Genomic DNA, 23,392 nt, shown 5'->3' with positions numbered 1-23,392 from the left:
GACCTGGACAAGAACGTAGAAAGGTGGGTCAGTAAATTTGTGGATGGCTCTAAGGTCAATGGAGTTGTGGATAGTGCCGAAGGATGTTGTGGGTTACAGAGGGACATAGATAAGCTGCAGAGCTGGGCTGAGAGGCGGCAAATAGAGTTTAATACAGAAAGGTGTAAGATGATTCACTTTGGAAGGAGTAATAGGAATAAAGAGTACTGGGGTAATGGTAAGATTCTTAATAATGGAGATGAACAGAGAGATCTTGGTGCCCGGTTGGATAGTTTGGACAGTGAGAGCCTTTTTCCTCAGAAGGTGATGGCCAGCACGAGGTGACATAGCTTTAAATTGAGGGGTGATAGATATAGAACACATTTCAGAGGTAGTTTCCTTACTCAGAGAGTAATAGAGGCATGGAACAGCCTGCCTGCAACAGTAGTTTAGACTCGCCAACTTTAGGCGCATTTAAATGGTCATCGGATGGACATATAGATGAAAATGGAACAGCATAGGTTAGATGGGCTTCAGATTGGTTTCATAGGTTGGCGCAACATTGAGGGCCAAAGGGCCTGTACTGAGCTGTAATGTTCTATGTTCTATGTGTGTTACTCACCATACATTTATTAACACCCCTTAATGGTTGCTTACATAACCAGTGGGAGCCATTTGTTGAATGTGCGGAACTAACAATGATTGCTTTCAAAATATTGGCAAAGTTCAGGTATTGAGAGTATTAGTAGCAGTATTTGAAATATTTTCAGATTATCATTGCTTGGTCAAATAAGATATTTTTTGTCTTAAATGGAGCTGAGGGTATACTCATTGTTTTAAGTTTCAAATTGTAGCAACAATCTTAAATATCAGAAACTTGGAAATGTAACTATGTGCTAAGATGAAAAAGGTTAATAATAAAATGAACTATAAACTGAACATTTGAGAAATGGCTTATAATGTTTACTGTGGGGATGAGTGTGAAGACTATGTGAAGATTTACAGATAAAACTCTTAACCGTTCAATAGCAAAATAATCATTTTATTTTCACTTTTATCCTAACTATAATGCAAATAAATCATGCTCAAAGTAATGGAACCTTTTTCAAGAAGTGAATGGTACAGTTCTTAGTCCTTGCCAAGATGTATTGGGTGGGACAAATTGGTAATGTCCACTCTGTGTTTTAATGGATATATCATGAAGTTGATATGCTGTTATCATGGTGGCAAGGGAAATTTAGGGATGGAACCAGGACTGGATAGCTGAAAGAGGTTCGTTTGAGACTTGGTAGATTTAGTTAGAAGTTACTGAGGCTGTGAACTGTGAAAGTTTGACATATCTAGTCAGCTAGAGGCCAGTTTGCAAAGTGTGTAGACTTGAAGGGGTGACAGGTATTCCTTGGAGTAAAATAAGAATTCTTTTAAAACAATGTTATTTAACTTTAAAATGGTTTTAGGAGGGAATCATATCCCCCCTGTTTACACACTGGATCAGTCATTGTGGCAGTTGACCTGGTTGGCACTCCAGAAGTGGCAGTGCAGGATAGCTGGTAGGAAATGCCAGCCACTTTGAACATGGAAACAGATGAGGGATGTGGCAGCATGGATGAAAGAAGTATGTAAATTATGTTACCAAGTAGCTAGAGAACATAAGCAGTTCTGTTTTTAGCACCTACTAACTCACTTTAGCACCTAATAACTCTGTTGTTACATCTTACATATTCAGCAGAGTAAATTTAAAAATGTAACTCTAAACCTTGTCATATAACTTTCAAGGGATGGAGGCAAACTCATGGCAGCAAAGAGTGACACCTGAACTTTGTGAAGTGCACTAATTCTAATATAGTTAACATGTTGATCATGGCATTCAGTGGGTTAGGTGGTAGAAACTTGATGAATGGTTTACCAGATTCCTAATTGTAATATATTTGAGTAGTATAGTAACTGCTTTGACCTGCTAACGAGGAATGAACTATAAACAGTTGATGACAATGTTGATCTTTTCAATCATTCACATGACTCCCTCTGCAGTACATGCTGTCCATGCTATTGAAAGGAAATTTCTGGCTTGCTGTTGAGTGTTAAAATTGGTAATTGCATGATTGTATAGGTTTTCTCCATCTTACTCAAGGTAACCTTTACTTTAAAATAGGAATTCCATAACTTAGAAACATATCTATTAAAACAAAGAATGCAGATGCTGGAAACCTAAAACAGAAATTCTGGAGAGACTTAGCATTGCCTGGTAGCATCAGTTGAGAGAAAGCATGTTCTCTATTAAGACTTGGAAGTTGGAAGTTGACTTGCTGTTAGTTATTATAACTTTTGTGTTGTCAGAACATTGAAGTTATGATGTGAAGCAAGTTGCATTGTGTACTGCCATGTGAAAGATATCACATTAATTACCTCACTTTCCTTGCTTGATCAGGACATGACTGCTGCTCAACAATCCACATTTACTAAAGTCACATTTGTTCATTTTAATCCGTTCTGTGAGTAACAATGTTTGGAACAGATTTCACTTTGTTTCAATCAATTTAATTGATTTCTTTCCCTACACCATTTGACTTTATTTCTTTTCTTGAGATGTTTATTCTATCGGTTTTCCATTGATCTGTTTTCTTCTGTATGTCACAAATCACTTAATAGATTCTTCCTCCTTGTCCCCCTTCTCCATTCGACAGGCAGTTTAACAGACAACTTACAAAGTATGTGGTGCTTAGAAATAAGTGCTGAGTGCTCATTTAAATGACTTCTGCAGATAACTAACATGAGGTGAACTGCTGAGTGGCTGAACACTGGAGCAGAGGATGCAAAACCATGAAAGGCTAGCACCACATAAGACAACTGCATCTCTTAGAGAGGAGTTGGTACATTGTGGCTGGAACAGGTGCAAGAACAAGTTACAGAAGAGAGTGTGAGCTAGAAGAACACTGAATGAGCACACAATTTGAGAGAAAGAGGGCCACAAAATGTTCTTCTTTCCTTTAGTTGCCAAAAAGAAATCATTGGACTCGAAACATTAATCCTATCAAACCTGCTAAGTTTCTCCAGCACTTTCTCAAATAAGTATTCTGTCACCAATTCACCTTTTATTTACATATGGAGTGTCCTTGATACTGATCCAGCTCTCAAAGTGAACAGAACCTCTGACACTCCATATTGTATCTGTCAGCCAGAGCTCCCTGATTAGGTCTATTAATCTGATCCAATCAGAACTCATTGTATGATGTCCACCTGGTGTACCTTATTAAAATCACTACTTTCCCTCTCCAACTGAGTCCGGGGCATTGGCCAGTTTTTTTTGTAGCTCTTCCCAGGGCAGGGTCCTTCAACTCTGATATGGGCTACATGTAACGCACAGAAGCTCGCCTCTTGCGCCTGGAGTGTCTAAAAAAAAATCATTCTCCCCTTCAGGCAGCAAAAGCATTAGGCATTGACATCCACCATGTCTACCTCAGGTTCCAAGGTATCTTCAACACTTGACAGAGCAGGAGAACAAATGAGTTCCACGAAAGATGGAAAGGCAGCCAAGGAGCCAGGCATGCTTTACTCCTGCACAGTTTGCAAAGTTGCAGCTTTCATATGGTCCCTATGCTTGTTCAGAACTGTCACACCTGCCCAAACTTTACACGTCAATGGACCTGACCTCACGTTGACCATGCCTCTTACCCATGCAGGGCCGTTGCCATGGTTCCTACACCAAACTTCAAACCCTGGACTGAACTGTCTCTCTTTCTTAGTGGAGTCTTGTGTTTGGCATTGGAGTTCCTGATGACATTTTGTTCCCAGAACTGGGGTCCAGGAAGATCAGATTTAACTTGGAGTGAGGTCTTCTTCCAGTTATGAACTCTTCTGGAATTATCCCTGTAGTTGCATGAAGGGTGGTCCTAAAATCAAATAGGAACCTGGACAGTTTAGTATCTAGTGAAGCTGTAGGCTGTTTCCTGATGAAGGGCTTTTGCCCGAAACGTCGATTTCGAAGCTACTTGGATGCTGCCTGAACTGCTGTGCTCTTCCAGCACCACTAATCCAGAATCTGGTTTCCAGCGTCTGCAGTCATTGTTTTTACCTGGCTGTTCCTTTAAGCCTGCCTTCAAAGTTTGGACAGCCCTTTCTACCAGATCATTGGATGATGGATGGTATGTTCATGTATGTTGAATGTCATTCAACTTTAGGAAATGCTCAAATGCCCTGTTGGTAAACAGTGGCCCGTTACCTGTGACCAACACTTCCAGGAATGCAAAAGATGTGCTCAGTTTTTCTGTCATTGCCCCCATGTTTGATGGATGAATGCTGTGCACATCTAGCTACTTTGAGCAGGCATCCACAACGTGTAAGAACATTGACCCCATGAAAGGTCTTGCGTAGTCAATGTGTAATTGAGTCTAGGATTTACCCAACCATCCCCATGAATGTGGGGGAGTTGCTGGTGGCAAGTTTGTCCTTGTGGGAACTGACCTACCAATGTGGCTATGTCTGCATCAAATCCTGGCCACCAGACATAACCTCTTGTCAAATCTTCATTTTGGAAACCCCTGGATTACCTGGAGGAGTTCAGCCAGTATCTGGCAGCAAGCTTTTCTCGGGACAATCACTCTTGCTCCCCATAATAATATGCCATCCTCTATTTTGACCTGGTCTCTCCAGGTTCAGTTCTGGCTGAGACAGCCCTTTGGATGCAGAAAAGTCCGGTCTTGGCAAAACTGAAACAGTTGGTGATGATGGGGGAAACCAAAGTCTGACATTGTCAGCTTTGACTGGAAGTGCATCCAGAAAGTTTAATACCATTACGGACTCTTCCAGTGGTGGTAACACCAATGGTATATCTGCCAGCAGGAGGTGGCTCAATTCATCTGCAATTGCTACTTGGCCTCCCAGACTGGGTTCCAACTTGTAATTATACTCACTTCATATTAGACCCCACCGCTGAATTCGGCCTGAAGGTATGGGAGGCACTGGCCTGTCCTCTTTCAGTAGACCTAGCAGTAGTTTGTGGTCCGTTCCTATTGCAGATTTGCATCTGTAAAGGTATTGGTGGAACTTCCTGACTCCAAACATGACTGCCAAACCTTCCTTCTCTAACTGGGCATATTTACACTCTGTATTCACCAAAGTTCTGGACGCATACGTTATTGGGTGTTCCTTTCCTTTGGGCTACCTATGAGCTAATATTACCCTGATGCTGTACAGGGAGGCATCACATGTCAATTCCAGATTTTGCTTAGGATCATAGTGTGGCAACACCTTAGACGATGATAGCTGTTTTTCCACTTTTCTGAAAGATTTGGCTTGGTTATGCAACCAAAGCTGACCCTTTTTAAAGAGATGATGCAAAAGTTCCAGGATGAAAGCCAGATTACGTGTGAACTTCAGTAATAATTTACCAGCCCAAGAAAAGACCTAAGCCCAAGTACAGACATTTGATTGCCCCCATTTTATCTTCCAAATGGTATAACCTCGTCCTGTTGAGTCTGTAGCCCAAATAGATCACTTAGGTGCCAGGAACACACCTTTTTCTTTAGTAAGGCATATGGCCGCATGGGAGAAAGGTCTAAGGACTATGTTCAAGTTCTGTAAGTGCTCCTTCTTAGTTTTCCCTGTAGTTAGCATGTCAGCTAAATAAATGGTGACTTGAGGTAGACCTTGGAAGATGTTCTCCACCGTCTGCTGAAAGGTTGCACAGGCTGATGATACCCCAAATGGCAGTCCCATATATTTCTACAAATCCTTAGAGGTATTAATTGGAGCATACTTCTGGGAATCCTTATCGAACTGCGGTTGCAAGTACTCATTGCTCATGTCCAGCTTTGTGAAGGATAGCACCCCTGCTAGCTTTGCATGTAAATCCTCTGTGTGAGGGACTGGATGTTTATCCAACTCCAAAAAGTGGTTTACTGTTTGTTTAAAATCCCCACAAAGACAAACTGACCGTTCAAGCTTCACAATTAGTACGACCAGTGTTTCTCATTCCGCAAACTGTTTTGATTATTCCTTCGCTTTCTAGCCGTCTGATTTCTGCATCCACTTTTGCCTGGAAGGCATATGGCACTGTGCAGGCCTTGCAGAATTGTGGCTTTGCTTCCTGCTCAACAGACAAGGTGGTATTGGCTCTTTTGATAGTCCCTGGACCTTCCTGATAAATTCCAGGCATTTAGTCAGAACTTCACTCAGGCAGCCGTTTTCTAACCGAAAAATGTTGAGCCAATCTAAGTGAATCTTTCTCCCATCAATAGTGGGCTCAAATCTTTCACTCCAACTAATGGTAACTGAACCAACGACTTCCCAGACCAGAACCGACGTTATACTGTTAATGTGTACAAGTTCCCTGGTGAAGGTTTGCAATCTAGCTGAGGTCTTGTGCAAATTTAACGGTTGGAGCCAGAGTATATCATTGAGATAGTCATGCTGGTATTGACCTCCATTAGAACCAGTGACCATTTAGCCCAACATTTATTTTGTTTGTTTTGATTTGGATGTTGCTTAGCAACTTTACTGTTTCAAACCAGATGTAAGTGAACTTTTCAGAGTGTGCACTAATCTGGATACCAGCCTATGAATTCTCTTAATCCATTTAGGTCTAGTGGGACTTCTTTGCTGTCTCAGTCCACAAGATGACAGCAACTACAATGGCCCAGCCCGGATCATGAAGAAAATGTTAACCATTTGGCTGAGGTTTTGTTTTGTTTTGGTGTTTTGCTGTAGAATGACCTAAAGTCCCTCTGTTCAGGATATGTCCTGAGTGAGTCTATGCAATTGCCTTCACTCAAGTGGTGTCCCTCAAGCTCAGTCGGCCTGGTGAGGGTCTCCACTTCCATTAGAATACCCTGCAACTCAACTGCTCCACTTCCTGCATTTTCCAATATTAAAGCCAATTGTAGTACATGTTTGAAGTCCACTTAAGCTTCAGCTAATAGGCACTTCTACATGGGTACACCATTAATCCCACATACCAATCAGTTTCTCAGCATCCTCATGAAGTTTAAACCAAATTAACATCCCTCTGCCAGTCATCAATCTAGTCAAAAATCTTGAAATAGATTCCCCTTGTTCTTAAATTGCTAAGTAAAACTGACAGCATCTCAGAATTAGGGGAGGCTTGAGCATGATATTCCTTAACTAAATCTGAAAGATTTTAGAATCTAATACTTCAGGGAAAGTTAGGCTTCTTATAACCACAAAAAGCTCTGGGTTCTCAGGCAGTCAGGAGAATTACTCATTGTTTTCCATCTGCCCCAATGTTATTTACCTGGAAAAAAATAATGCATTCTTTCCATAACTTGGGCCCAGTCTTCACTGGCAGGATTAAACAAACTAAACTCCCCAAATAATGGCATGATGGTAGAAATACTTACCCCAACTCAACAACTGTAGTAAGTGAATTTCTTCAGGAAATTCTTATCACCTCTGAAATAACTCCACAGAGACTGATATCCAGTCACCAAACCACACTTTATTTTTCTGTGGAGAGTCCTTGACACTGATCCATCTTCCTCATAGCCAGCTCTCAGAGTTAAACTCTGACATTCCTGTTTATATCCTCAGCCAGAGCTTCTTGATTGGACCAGATTAACAGCTCTAGTGAGAGAACTCATATTCTGTGAGGTCTATCTGGCTGACCTCATTACAATCATTGTATTTTCTGTTGACATAGGATTTTCTAAGATGCTGCAATGGAGGCTTTGGGTAGAGAAAGTGGAGAGACGGAGGGTTAATCTATCCAAAGGGCAGGATACTATCTAGATGAACTTGGGTATGAGCCCAAGGAAATGAATGCAGGTCTACAAATGGTTGTTACTTCACCTACTCAAGGAGTTAATATCAGTATATGCATCTTCAACTACAGTACCTTCAATAATTGCTCCACTAAATTACACACTGGACAACGTACCATCTGCCTCACCTCAGCCTCACACGCTTCACACAAATTACAGCCAAATATTACAATGTTATTCCATTCAACTCCTCTGGAGTTATTTTGAGTCACAATCCATAATTCAGTTTTTCAAAGGAAAAGCTTACCATGGAGGTGACAAATGCACTTGTTCAATTAATATTAATAAGATTGATACCCAATCTTGCATTAGCCTCTAATTCCTGATTCAATTCAAACCAAAGTGCATGTCACTCTGATGCAACGAGGGTGGGTGTGACCCAGCACTAGCAGGCCTCAATTCTGTCTCAGGGCCTGTAGTACTCACAGTGAGTCTGCTGTTCGGTAAGATTTTAAAAAATTTCATCGTCAAATTGCCACGTATTCCGAAATTCGAAAAATTCCGAACTCCGAAAACCAGCTGGTCCCAAGTGTTTTGGATAAAGGATTGTGTACTTGTATTTATACCCAATTTGATGGGTAAAATGGCCACAGAATCCTGATCTCCAACTATAATATTCACATTGAAACTTGTTTCTCTCATGATTGTTGCTGATGTGTCTAGATTAAATCACTTACAAGGAATCAGTTTCAATTCTGTTGTATGTGACCGAGAAGGTTTATCTCTTTCAGAAATGATGGCACTTTCTAGTGGAGGAGATTACAGAGATAGAGAAGTGTAAGGTGATGAAGGTGTTTGAAAACAAGTATGCTAATTTGACAATGAATGGGACTCAGTACAAGTTAGAATAGAGTGAGCAGAGTCTTAGATGAATTCGTATTCATGGAGGATGGAAGCAGGCTATGAGTATGTTGGGACCGTTAAGTCTGGAGATAACAAAAATACACCTGTGATAGATGAAACATTTGCTAAAAGGACAGTCAGTTTTGATATAACACGATAGTTCCGTTCTCATATAATCTTACATAAGAAAATCGCGCAATAGCCATTTGAACTTATGGGGCCGGGATGGCATCAGAGTCAGTACATGTAAGGGAAGTTCATATTTTACAATAACAATCTAAATTCTTCAATCGTTAAAGCCAATTCTCCAATTGAAGAAACATGCATTATAGCAGAATCGACTGTATACTCACAGATGTCAAGTAAGTATGGAATTAACTACGTCGCCCACAATCTTACCCCACTCCCTGTTGAGGAATTCATTATGTCAGCTATGGCTCCATTGTTTGGACTCTCAACTCTGAATCTGGGAGTTGTGGAGTCAATTCCAACTCAGGATTTGAGCACGAATGTAAAAGCTGACTTCCTGGTGCGGTAATAGAGAGTGCTGTGAAGTTGGAAGTGCTGACCTTCAGAGGAGATAATATATTCAGGTGGATGTAAATGATCCCATCTCAAAATTGAGCTGGGGAGTTATCCTAGGTGTCTTGATTAATATTTATCCCTCAGTGAACAAAACTGAAGTAAACCTGGTTGTTCTCACATTGCTGTTTATGCAAATTGACTGCCACACTTTCTATGTTTCAACAGACTTCAACTTTCGTCAAAAATACTGCAGATACTTTGGAAAGTCCTTTGATCATGCATAGTGATATATAAGTGCAAGTCTTCCCCTAACAATGTCACTGCCTTAAAAAAAAGTTGAAAGGAAAGCAGCAAAGTATATTGCAGCATCTCCGAGCATTGAGTGATACAATGTGGCAATAGCTCAACCTTAAAACATTGGAAAGTATCAAATAAGTAAAGCTACTTTGATCTATTTTCACGACTGAATGAAGGGAGCATCTTTCTGATCTTGTCTGTTATGAGGCTTATTGATTTTGTACTCTGCTTTTGCTCTGTTTTACCGGTGCTAAAGTATTATCTCTCATTTCTCTTAGGTCTTCCTTTTCTCTAGTGTAAGCAATTTTAGTTCTGAGCTTCTCACCATACACTAACACCTTCAAATACCTTTGTCTGACTTTCCCTTACTCTGTCTTCAATACTCTTTTGAAGCTAAATTGCTCAAATTATACACATTATTTCAGTCAGAGCTTCATTGCTAAGGTGCATAAAGGTAGAATAATTTGTTTATTTTAAACAAATGGCTTGTAATGCAATCCAGTACTTGATTAAAATTCACATTGGCTTGTGAATTAAATGTATATTTCAGGTCTATGATCACGTTCAGATACTTCTCATTTTAACCTCAGCACTCTCAAAATAAGATAGTTCATTGCCTGCATGTATTTTCTGTATTTTGTTCCAGTTTCTATTAGAGTTTTCCAAACTGAGAGGTTGTTGAGTGTGTGTTACTGGGAAAGCACAGCAGGTCAGGCAGCATCCAAGGAGCAGGAGAATCAACATTTCGGGCATAAAGAATCAGGAGTTTGAAGATCTCATACTCCACCTTAACTAGGAGTACTTGAAGTATGACATGCTACATGAAGCATGCTGTGCTTTCCCAGCAACACACTCTCGACTTTGATATCCAGCATCTGCAGTCCTCACTTCCTCCAAATTTTGAGGTTGCAGGCTCCATTGCAACAATGACTGGTGTGGAGCTCTGACTAAGTGCAAAAAGCTGCATGATCCTTTTAAATTGTGGGCAGGGTCTAAATGCCTGACCTTGTAAACCCTAATGTTGTCCTTGTAAAAAGAAGAGTGCCTAGCAGGTCAGAAGGGGCATTTTGCTGAAAAGAAACTGTGGATTAAACTGCTTTTTTCTCTGACATTCTCACAGGCCTCACCTCCACCACACACTCAATGGATCTACAACCCCAGTGTTCTTTCTTTCTGTCTCTCTCTCTCTCTCTCTCTCTCTATCTCTCATATGCACACACATCTCACTCATCCTCCTCAAAAAGGTCTGGGCAACCTTCATACACCAAAATGGTGATTACAATGAGAAAATGTTTGGGAAGCACTTGGGAAGTTTTCTTTTAAGGGACATACTCATTATATTGTACAATATGACCTCAGAGTTTGAAGATCTCATACTCCACCTTAACTAGGAGCACTTGAAGCATGACATGCTACATGAAGCATGCTGCTCTCTATTACTTGAAAGGTTAATATTAGACCAGGCACTGATATACTTGAACAATGCAATGATTATATATAGTATATAGCTACAATAAACTTTTGTTGGATTTGTCAATTCTGTAATATGCAAGGCTTGTGAAGGTTTGTAGCTCAGGTTGAGGTTTAGGGTGTAGGTTTGCTCGCTGAGCTGTAGGTTTGATATCCAGACGTTTCATTACCTGGCTAGGTAACATCATCAGTGGCGACCTCCAAGTGAAGCAAAGCTGTTGTTTCCTGCTTTCTATTTATATGTTTGTCCTGGATGGGGTTCCTGGAGTTTGTGGTGATGTCATTTTCTGTTCGTTTTCTGAAGGGTTGATGGATGGTATCTAGATCTGTGTGTTTGTTTATGGCGTGTGGTTGGAGTACCAGGCATCTAGGAATTCTCTGGCATGTCTTTGCTTAGCCTGTCCCAGGATAGATGTGTTATCCCAGTCGAAATGGTGTTTTTTTTCCTCCATGTGTAGGGCTATGAGGGAGAGAGGGTTGTGTCTTTTTGTGGCTAGCTGGTGTTCGAGTATCCTGGTGGCTAACTTTCTTCCTGTTTGTCCTACGTAGTGTTTGTGGCAGTCCTTCCATGGAATTTTGCAGACGACATTGGTTTTGTCCATGGGTTGTACTGGGTCATTTAAGTTTGTTAGTTTTTGTTTGAGAGTGTTGTAATATCCACAACCAGTATATTATGTTATCAGGGCAATAAGCCATTGCCACATCAGGTAAAAAATCTAAGCAAAATGCAAAATTACATCATGGTGGCAAACAAACACATACAATATTTTGGTGGTAGATATTTGAAAAATTATTTGAAGACCAATTACACAACAGCTCTGGCAACAAAGAATTCAGACAATTGGCATTATATGTTTCTGTGAGTACTGGCATATTGACTTTGAGACAAACACAACAGGCAGTAAAGTCCATCAGTCATCCCTTATGCAACCTGTTCATGTGGTTTATATTTCTTTGAATGTTTTCAACTAAACTTATACTCCTTAACCAGCGATATGATAATTTATTACCTTCAGCAAATTTATAGCATTAGATTATATGTATTGAACATCAGAGTAAGGATGCTATGCTTCCGTTATGCGAAGCATCATGAGACCTTATCTTGAATACTGTGTATGATTTTGATATTTGTATTTAAAGAAGGATGTAAATATATTCAAAGTGGTTCAGAGGAAGGTTACCAGATTGATACCTGAAATGAACAAGTAATCTTTTGAGATTAGGTTGGACAGACTGGGCTTGTTTCTACTGGAGTTTGGACCAGTAGAAACACATTAGTGTGGGGTGGCTTAATTAAAGGTGGATGATCCTGAACAGTCTTGATTAGTTGGACATGGAAATAATGATTGTTCCTGTAATTCAGTCCAAAACTAGGGGCACTGTTTTGAAATTAGGGGTTACATTTTCTGCACAAAGATAGAAGAAATATTTTCTCAGAGTCAATTGATTTGAAACTCACTCCATCAGAAGTCAGTTGGGGCGGGATTATTGAATACTTCTAAAAACAGAAGTAGATAGATTTTTATTAGACAGAGGAAATAAAGGATTATCAGAGGTATATGGGAATGAGGAACTTAAACAGACCAAAAGCATGATCTTATTGAATGGCGGTGCAGCCTTGACCACTGAATGGTATGTTCCTATTCTTCTTGCGTAGTTCGAAGACAGTGAGTAGGAGACTCAAAACAGACTCCTGCAAGGTGCTAGAAATGACTTGCCACACTATGATACATTTTTAGATTTATTATCCTTTCTCTTGCTAACCCAATTTTCAATCTAGTCAGATAATATGTTATCTTCATGAGCATTAGAAAGCATTAAAAGGTTCATACAGAACTTGTGGAAGTTAAAAGGAACATGTTTTTACTGTTTGCCGCAATGATAGTAAATAGTTTAAAGATGATAAAACGTACAACTAATTGTTGAAAAAGTTGGACCAACTATGAAAAGGAAATAGGGGTAACTCATTCAGTTCAAGCCTATTCCTCTATTCATTCAGAAAATGGCTGATTTGTATGTCCATCCAATGGAAAATGAATAATTAATAATATGTTGAGGGTACGATTCATAATATGAGTTAATTTACCATTTGCTAATGGTAGATGACCCTTCAAAATGTGAAAGAGATCATTTCTCTGTGTAAGTGAAAATTATAATGCATATTTGTCTGTATTTACAGGAAATTTTCTTCTCAAAAGAAGCAAAGGCAATTGGTGTTCAATATGGATTGTTTAGAAAATTTCTTCTAACTTTTGCCACTTACATAAACAGGGCAACGCAAATCAAAACCTACTCATGGGACAATGCGCAAGTCATCCTTGTTGGAAATAAGTGTGATATGGAGGACGAACGCGTAATTCCTGTTGAGAAAGGAAAACATCTGGCTGATCAGCTAGGTAGGTGCTTGTTATGTTCCCTTTTATCCTTTGTTAATGTTGATGTTTCTGATTAGTTTTTAAATCTTAGTGTGTATTTAAATAAAAATGTGTTTTGGAAGGGCACAGTGAGAAGATTATCAGCATTCATTAGTGTTTTAGTATGGAAAATACTTGTGTTATTCATAACTAAAATATTAAATTCAGGTCATGAAGAACTGGATAATGCATATGATTAGTTTATTAGAACTGAGGGCATTGTTGCTAAGTTTTCAGATGACACAAAGATAGATGGAGGGACAGATAGTGTTGAGGAAGTGGGAAGGCTGCAGGAGATCTTGGACTGGCTAGAAGAGTGGCAGACTATTTTCTTTATGGGCCTGCACATTAATCTTATAATCCTTGTTCAGAATTAGAGTCATAGAGTCATTGAGATGTGCAGCATGGAAACAGACCCTTTGGTCCAACCCGTCCATGCCGACCAGATATCCCAACCCAATCTAGTCCCACCTGCCAGCACCCGGCCCATATCTCTCCAAACCCTTCCTATTCATATACCCATCCAAATTCCTCTTAAGTGTTGTAATTGTACCAGCCTACACCACATCCTCTGGCAGCTCATTCCACACAGAAACCTCCCTCTGCGTGAAAAAGTTGCTCCTTAGGTCTCTTTTAAATCTTTCCCCTCTCACCCTAAACCTATGCCCTCTAGTTCTGGACTCCCTGACCCCAGGGAAAAGACTTTGTCTATTTATCCTATCGTTGCCCCTCATAATTCTGTAAACCTCTATAAAGTCACCCTTCAGCCTCCGACGCTCTAGGGAAAACAGCCCTAGCCTGTTCAGCCTCTCCCTGTAGGTCAGATCCTCCAACCCTGGCAACATCCTTGTAAATCTTTTCTGAACCCTTTCAAGTTTCACAACATCTTTCCAATAGGAAGGAGACCAGAATTGCATGCAATATTCCAACAGTGGCCTAACCAATGTCCTGTACAGCCGCAACACAACCTCCTAACTCCTGTACTCAATACTCTGACCAATAAAGGAAAGCATACCAAACGCCTTCTTCAGTATCCTATCTACCTGCGACTCCACTTTCAAGGAGCTATGAACCTGCACTCCAAGGTCTCTTTGTTCAGCAACACTCCCTAGAACCTTACCATTAAGTGTATAAGTCCTGCTAATATTTGCTTTCCCAAAATGCAGCATCTTGTATTTATCTGAATTAAACTCCATCTGCCACTTCTTAGCCCATTGGCCCATCTGGTCCAGATCCTGTTGTAATCTGAGGTAACCCTCTTCGCTGTTCACTACACCTCCAATTTTGGTGTCATCTGCAAACTTACTAACTGTACCTCTTATGTTCGCATCCAAATCATTTATGTAAATGACAAAAAGTAGAGGGCCCAGCACCGATCCTTGTGGCACTCCACTAGTCACAGGCCTTCAGTCTGAAAAACAACCCTCCATCACCACCCTCTTTCTTCTACCTTTGAGCCAGTTCTGTATCCAAATGGCTAGTTCTCCCTGTATTCCATGAGATCTAACCTTGCTAATCAGTCTCCCATGGGGAACCTTGTCGAACGCCTTACTGAAGTCCGTACAGATCACATCTACTACTCTGCCCTCATCAATCTTCTTTGTTACTTCTTCAAAAAACTCAATCAAGTTTGTGAGACATGACTTCCCACACCCAAAGCCATGTTGACTATCCCGAATCAGTCCTTCTCTTTCCAAATACATGTACATCCTGTCCCTCAGAATGCCCTCCAAAAACTTGCCCACTACCGAGGTCAGGCTCACCAGTCTATAGTTCCCTGGCTTGTCTTTACCGCCCTTCTTAAACAGTGGCACCACATTTGCCAACCTCCAGTCTTCCGGCACCTCACCTGTGACTATCGATGATACAAATATCTCAGCAAGAGGCCCAGCAATCACTTCCCTAGCTTCCCAGAGTTCTCGGGTACACCTGATCAGGTCCTGGGGATTTATCCACCTTTAACTGTTTCTAGACATCCAGCACTTCCTCCTCTGTAATCTGGACATTTTGCAAGATGTCACCATCTATTTCCCTACAGTCTATATCTTCCATATCCTTTTCCACAGTAAATACTGATGCAAAATATTCGTTTAGTATATCCCCCATTTTCTGAGGCTCCACACAAAGGCTGCCTTACTGCTCTTTGAGGGGCCTTATTCTCTCCCAAGTTACCCTTTTGTCCTTAATATATTTGTAAAAACCCTTTGGATTCTCCTCAATTGTATTTGCCAAAGCTATCTCATGTCCCCGTTTTGCCCTCCTGATTTCCCTCTTAAGTATACTCCTACTTTCTTTATACTCTTCTCAGGATTCACTCTATCTGTCCTGTCTATACCTGACATATGCTTCCTTCTTTTTCTTAACCAAACCCTCAATTTCTTTAGTCATCCAGCATTCCCTATTACTACCAGCCTTCCCTTTCAACGTGTCAGGAATATACTTTCTCTGGATTCTTGTTATCTCATTTCTGAAGGCTTCCCATTTTCCAGCCATCCCTTTACCTACGAACATCTGCCTCCAATCAGCTTTCGAAGGTTCTTGCCTAATACCGTCAAAATTGGCCTTTCTCCAATTTAGAACTTAAACTTTTAGATCTGGTCTATCCTTTTCCATCACTATTTTAAAATGAATAGAATTATGGTCGCTGGCCCCAAAGTGCTCCCCACTGACACCTCAGTCACCTGTCCTGCCTTATTTTCCAAGAGTAGGTCAAGTTTTGCACTTTCTCTAGTCGGTACATCCACATACTGAATCAGAAAATTGTCTTGTCCACACTTAAGAAATTCCTCTCCATCTAAACCTTTAACACTATGGCAGTCCCAGTCGATGTTTGGAAAGTTAAAATCCCCTACCATAACTACCCTATTATTCTTACAGATAGCAGAGATCTCCTTACAAGTTTGTTTCTCAATTTCCCTCTGACTACTGGGGGGTCTGTAATACAATCCCTTTCTTATTTCTCAGTTCCACCCAAATAACTTCCCTGGATGTATTTCCAGGAAAATCCTCCCTCAGCACAGCTGTAATGCTATACCTTATCAAAAATGCCACTTCCCCTCCTCTCTTGCTTCCTTTTCTATCCTTCCTGTAGCATTTGTATCCTGGAACATTAAGCTGCCAGTCCTGCCTATCCCTGAGCCATGTTTCCGTAATTACTATGATATCCCAGTCCCGTGTTCCTAATCATACCCTGAGTTCATCTGCCTTCCCTGTTAGGCCCCTTGCATTGAAATAAATGCAGTTCAATTTATTAGTCCTACCTTGTCCCTGCCTGCCCAGACTGTTTGACTCACTTCTGTTCTCAGCTGTACCTGTCTCAAATTGATCTCTTTCCTCACTATCTCCCTGGGTCCCACCCCCCCACCTTACTAGTTTGAATCCTCCCAAGCAGTTCTAGCAAATTTCCCTGTCAGTATATTAGTCCCCTTTCAATTTAGGTGCAATCCGTCCTTCTTGTACAGGTCACTTCTACCCAAAAAAGGTTCTAATGATCCAAAAACGTGAATCCTTCTCCCATACACCAGCTCCTCAGCCATGCATTCATCTGCTTTATCTTCCTATTCCTGCCCTGACTAGCTCGTAGCACTGGGAGTAATCCAGATATTACTACCCTTGAGGACCTCCTTTTTAAATTTCTGCCTAACTCTCTGTAATCTCCCTTCAGAGTCTCAACATTTCCCTTTCCAATGTCGTTGGTTCCAATGTGGACAATGACCTCCTGTTGGTCCCTCTCCCCCGTGTGAACATTCTGCACCCTCTCTGAGACATCTTTGATCCTGGCACCAGGGAAACAACACACCATTCTGCGTTTTCTCTGCTGGCCACAAAAACGTCTGTCTGTACCTCTAACTATAGAATCTCCTAACACATTTAATCTCTTGGAAGCCGACGTACCCCTCGTTGCATTAGAGCCAGTCTCAACGCCAGAAACTTCGTGCTACGTTCCCCTGAGAATCCAGCACCCCTACATTTTACAAAACAGCTTACCTGTTTGAAATGGGTATATCCACAAAAGACTCCTTCACTAGCTACTTACCTCTCTTACCCTTCCTGGAGTTAACCCATCTATGTGACTGTATCTGAGACTTTCCCCCCTTCCTATATCTGCCATCCATCACATACTGTTGTTGCAAATTCCTCATCATTTCTATCTGTCTCTCCAACCGATCCACTCGATCTGATAAGATTCTCATCCAACAGCATTTATGGCAGCTATAATCCGCAGTAATCCTTAAACTGTCTTTACACTCCCACATCTGACAAGAAGTACATATCACTGCAAAGGCCATTTTTGCTCCTTCACAACTACAGACCCAGAAAATAACACCGTCTTATTCCTCTACAAACACTGCCCCAGGTTAAATTAATAGCTATGGCTTATATTTTAAGTTTAATCAAGAGACTTCTCTCCAAAAACATATAATCAAGAAAGAATCCATTATACTCACTACTGCAGCTGGCTTAAGTCCTTTTGTATTTCAGATTTCTGAAGCTTTTCCCCATTTAGAAAATAGTCTGCACCTCTTCTTCCTAGCAAAGTGAATAACACTTTCACACGTTGTATTCCATTTACTATTTTGCCCTCTATCATAGAAAAATTAAACTGACTTATACACTTAGATTGACCAGGTTCCACTTAGTGGCAGAGATTGATTAATACAGGTAGCAACCAAAGTCTACACCAATCAATGACTTGATGCCAATGCCCTAGATACATCCCAGCTCTCCAATGTGACTTCAGAACTGGAACTAGGAAAAGGGAGCAGCTGAAGATCAGAGTCCAGCTCTAAAGATAACACCAAGGCTAGGAAAATGTCAGGAGGCAAAGTCAGAGGAAAGTTGGGAGACAGTGGCAGGAGACAGTGATGGCAGTGGGAGAAGGGGAACTGAAGGTAATTTCAGAAGTGTTGTGGAACAGGTCACTTCTGCAGGCAAGCCATAGAAATGGACATTTGTGGTAAATATGTGAAAATGAAACTAGAAATGTTACTTGGTTGTGCTGATGAGTGTCAAATGAGTTGAGTAAGTTAAGTAGGGACTTATAGTCATAACCAGTTTTCAAACAGTTAGCACCAATTTATTGAATTACTGTAAAGTCACCCTGAAATGTCAGACCACAATTGTTTCCCCCAAAATTTCAACAAACATTAAAGAACAAAGGATGAAGGTAAAAAAAATTGCTTCTCACTGCCTTTCTCCCTTTTTCTAAGAGTCCTGTCAAAAACTTTTATAGTGCATTTTCCCTATTACTCTCCAAGGTGCTAAAAATTAAAAGCAAGCATGGAAATTAACCTAGAAGTTTATGTAATTGAACTGGATGAGGAAAAGTGAGATATGTACTCTTAATAAAAATTACCATCTGCCATATTATGTATATATTTATCATACAAATGTACAAGCTGTGGAAGCTGAAGCTGTCCCCACAGAAGTATGTCAGTGATTCGTACCAAGAGTCAGCATCATTTATAGATTTGCTGGTCATGCTTCTCTGTCAAATAAATACTCGTTCCCTCCTGTAGCTCGTCTCTTCAGTGAGGATTAAATGTATGATATAGATTTTATTGTTCTTCAATAAGTCCATCACCAATGGAATGAATAGGTCACAATAAAAAAGTGCTTTCGCCTTGGTAAATGCCTGTGTGTGTAGTAGGAGACAACAAAAAGTATTGCCAGTCCAATGAGTTGCAGAGAAACAAACTATCCTCCTAAATCTACCTTCACATCCATATGATGTTATTCTCACGATTAATAATAGTCAGGCAGATCTTAAAGACCATCTGTTCATTAATACTGCTTTCAGTCTTCTGCTAGCCTACCAGTAGAAATGTAATTAAAAAGTTGTTACAATTCCCATAGAGACTGATAACCTTTAAAAAGATGATTTCCCAGTAGCTGATGATAAGAACTGAAGAACAAGATTCATATTTTATGGCTTTTGCTGCAACTGGAAATCCAAAATCAATTTAAATTAAACATTACTTAATAGGTTCTGAGGAAGAGAGCGTCTGAGATGGAAAGATAAATGGGAGGGGGGATGGTGCTGGGGGGAAGGTAGTTGAGAGTGCAGTAGGTGGATAGAGGTGGGGGTAAAGGTGATAGGTCAGAGGGGAGGGTGGTACAAATAGGTGGGAAGGAAGTTGGACAGAGGGGACAGGTCATGAGGATGGTGCTGAGCTGGAAGGTTGGAACAGGGGTAAGGTGGGGGGAGGAGAAATGAGGAAACCAGTGAAATCCACACTGATGCCATGGAGTTGGAAGATCCCGAGGCGGAAGATGAGGGGTTCTTCCTTCAAGCTTCAGATGGTAAGGGAGTGACAATAGAGGAGGCCCAGGATCTACATGTCCTCAACAGAGTAGGAGTGGGAGTTGAAGTGTTTGGCCACGGGACAGTGGGGTTGGTTGGTGCGGATGTCCTGGAGATGTTCTCTGAAGCGCTATGCGAGGATGCCTCGGGACCCTCCAACACTCCATCAATGTGGATTTCACCAGTTTTCTTGTTTCCCTTTGCCCCACCTTACCCTCGTTCCAACCTTCCAGCTCAGCACCATCCTCATGACCTGTCCCATCTGTTAAACTTCCTTCCCACCTATCTGCACCACCTTCCCCTCCAGTCTATCACCTTTACCCCCACCTCCATTCACCTATTGCACTCTCAGCTACCTTCCCCCCCAGCCCCACCCCCTCCCATTTATCTCTCCACCCGCGAGGCTCCCAGCCTCATTCCTGATGAAAGGCTTTTGCCCGAAACATCGATTTTCCTATTCCTCAGATGCTACCTGACATGCTGTGATTTTCCAGCACCACAGTCTTGACTCTAATCTCCAGCATCTGCAGTACTCACTTTTGCCTAGGTTCTGAGGAAGGGTCACTTGACCTGAAACATTAACTCTGATTTTCCTCCACAGATGTTGTCAGACCTTTTCCACCAATTTTTGTTTTTATTACTTCACATGCAATTGATATATCAAATTTGTTAAATAATTAATGCAACCAAAATATGTCTTACAAAACCTCTTTAGTGATGTACCATGCTTCTGGAGGATATGTAAAAATGTAGGAATTGTCGCACAGTCACTATGTGCCAAATCAGATGTCATACAATCATTAAAAGTGCCACAAGTGTCCAATATCCTTCAACAATGATTGCAACGCCTGTGTAATTTTTCTGAATCTGATTATCATCAGCAAGGCACACCTCAGCAAATTTCCATTCCCAAAATCTGTAGGAGTCTCATCTGCTCTGTTCCCTTTCACATGAGCAGAATACAACTTTTAACAGCATTCCGCTTGGTCAGTAACACAAAACAGTGCACCTGTTGGGTGCCAGTGAAGTATGCTGCTTTGGCTGGATTGTCAAGAGTGTTAGTGGAGCTACATTTATCCAGGCAAGTGGGGATTAATCCATAAAATCTTTGTATGTCTTGTTGATGGTGCATGGGCTTTGGGAAGACAGTCAGGAGGTGAGCTACTCACCACAGCATTCCCAGACCAACCCTTCTATTGGAGTCACAACATGTATTTGGCTGATGAAAACAGACGTTTCTGGAGAAACTCAGCAGACCTTGTGGGAAGAAAGCACAGTGAACTTTTTGAATCTTGTGACTCTTCATCAGAAGGGTCACTAGATCCAAATCATTAACTGCTTTCTCGCCACAGATGCTGCCAGACCTGCCAGGTATATCCAGCAAATTCTGTTTTTGTTTCAGATTTCCAGCATCGGCAGTTTTTTTGATTTTTACTCTCAGTTCAGACTCACAGTAAAATAAACTCTGTGTACCTTTCTGGAGGCTTGTGTGATATTTGAAAGCTAGCTTAATATTTACATTGGTTACATTATAAACTGTCAATTTATTCTGGAATAAAACTTCCCTTGTGGATCATGCAATTCAGGTTGACCGCTACCTGCATTAATCAACCTCTGCCACTAGGTGGGGCCTAGTTGACCTAAGAGTACTGTATGGGTGAGTTTAATTCTTTAAGGTACATATAGTACTTCTTTCATATTTAATAATATATTTTATTTTGCCAGCTATTTTATCTAGGAATGCTAAGTGCTGCATATATGGTACAGTTTTTCAACATGTATATTATTATTCTTCTTAGTGGAAAATGTCTAACTCTGGCTTTAACATAAGGTTCCACAGGAATCAATTATTCACTTAAAGTTACTAACAGGGGCTGTTGTTGTGGAAGGACAATGTTCCTATCTCTGAGCCAGGAGGCCTGGATTCAAGATCCACTTGTTCCACAGGAGTGTCTTAACAAAATCTGAACAGGTTATTAAGGAAGCATCAATACTCCAAATCTGCAGGGGGAAATTTAGGAAGTTTTCAAATGCAACAAAACTTGGAAGAATTGTAACTGTGATGATCACCTTATTGGGGTTGTATTATAGATCCCCCAATAATTAGAGGGAAATTGAGAAACAAATTTGGAAGTGGATCTCAGTTATTTGTAAAAAAAAAAGGGTGGTTATGGTAGGGGATTTTAACTATCCAAACATAGACTGGGACTGCCGTAGTGTTAAGGGTTTAGATTACTTACAGTGTGGAAACAGGCCCTTCAGCCCAACAAGTCCACACCGCCCCGCCGAAGCGTACCCACCCATACCCCTACATCTACATCAACCCCTTACCTAACACTACGGGCAATTTAGCATGGCCAATTCACCTGACCTGCACATCTTTGGACTGTGGGAGGAAACCGGAGCACCCGGAGGAAACCCACGCAGACACGGGGAGAACGTGCAAACTCCACACAGTCAGTCGCCTGAGGCGAGAATTGAACCCAGGTCTCCAGCGCTGTGAGGCAGCAGTGCTAACCACTGTGCCACCGTGCCGACCTGATCATGTGTACCCGAGAACTCTGTGGGAAGCTAGAGAATTGATTGCTGGGCCTCTTGCTGAGATATTTGTATCATCGATAGTCACAGGGGAGGTGCTGGAAGACTGGAGGTTGGCTAATGTGGTGCCACAATTTTAAAAATGTGGTAAGGACAAGCCAGGGAACTATAGACTAGTGAGCCTGATGTCAGTGGTGGGCAAGTTGTTGGAGGGAATCCTGAGGGACAGGCTGTAATGTATTTGGAAAGGCAAGGGCTGATTAGGAATAGTCAACATGGCTTTGTGCGTGGGAAATCATGTCTCACAAACTTGATTGAGTTTTTTGAAGAAGTAACAAAGAAGATTGATGAGGGCAGAGCCGTAGATGTGATCTATATAAACTTCAGTTAGTTGTTTGACAAGGTTCCACACGGGAGACTGGTTAGCAAGGTTAGATCTCACGGAATACAGGGCGGCACGGTGGCTCAGTGGTTAGCACTGCTGCCTCACAGTGCGAGGGACTGGGTTTGATTTCAGCTTCGGGTGACTGTATATGTGGAGTTTGCACATTCTCCCCATGTCTGCGTGGGTTTCCTCCGGGTGCTCCGATTTCCTCCCTCAGTCCAAAGATGTGCAGGTCAGGTGAATTGGCCATGCTAAATTGTCCATAGCATTAGTCATGGATAAATATGAGGAATGGGTCTGGATAGGTTACTCTTCGGAGGGTCTGTGTGGACTAGTTAGGCCGAAGGGCCTGTTCCCACACTGTAAGGAATCTAATCTCAAAAACGATCCATTTGGATACAGAACTGGCTCAAATGTAGAAGACAGAGGGTGGTAGTGGAGGGTTGTTTTTCAGACTGGAGGCCTGTGACCAGTGGAGTGTCACAAGGATCGGTACTGGGACCACTACTTTTCGTCATTTATATAATGATTTGGATGTGAGCTTAACAGGTATAGTTAGTACGTTTGCAGGTGACACCAAAATTGGAGGTGTAGTGGACAGTGAGAAAGGTTACCTCCGATTTCAACGGGATGTTGATCAGATGAGCCAATGGGCTGAGGAGTGGCAGATGGAGTTTAATTTAGATAAATGGGAGGTGCTGCATTTTGAGAAAGCAAATCTTAGCAGGACTTATACACTTAATGGTAAAGTCCTATAGGGTTTGTTCCTGAACAAAGAGATTTGGAGTGCAGGTTCATAGCTCCTATCTACCTGCGACTCTACTTTCAAGGATAGTGAAGAAGGCATTTGATGTGCTTTCAT

The 23,392-nt window shown here is 41.3% G+C and overlaps 1 protein-coding gene across 1 annotated transcript in view; it reads left to right on the top strand.

Annotated features, from left to right (window-relative positions):
* Window positions 1-23,392, top strand: part of LOC140479915 (ras-related protein Rab-3B) — a 168,501-nt gene that overhangs the window by 135,080 nt on the left and 10,029 nt on the right. The window contains exon 4 of the mRNA XM_072574288.1: window positions 13,161-13,285. Within this exon, the coding sequence (XP_072430389.1) occupies window positions 13,161-13,285 (125 nt within the window). The remainder of the gene's footprint in view (window positions 1-13,160; window positions 13,286-23,392) is intronic.

The sequence above is a fragment of the Chiloscyllium punctatum genome, chromosome 7 (assembly GCF_047496795.1).
Source record: "Chiloscyllium punctatum isolate Juve2018m chromosome 7, sChiPun1.3, whole genome shotgun sequence".
In the NCBI taxonomy this organism is placed as follows: Eukaryota; Metazoa; Chordata; class Chondrichthyes; order Orectolobiformes; family Hemiscylliidae; genus Chiloscyllium; species Chiloscyllium punctatum.
This window is presented reverse-complemented; position numbering and strand designations above follow the sequence as displayed.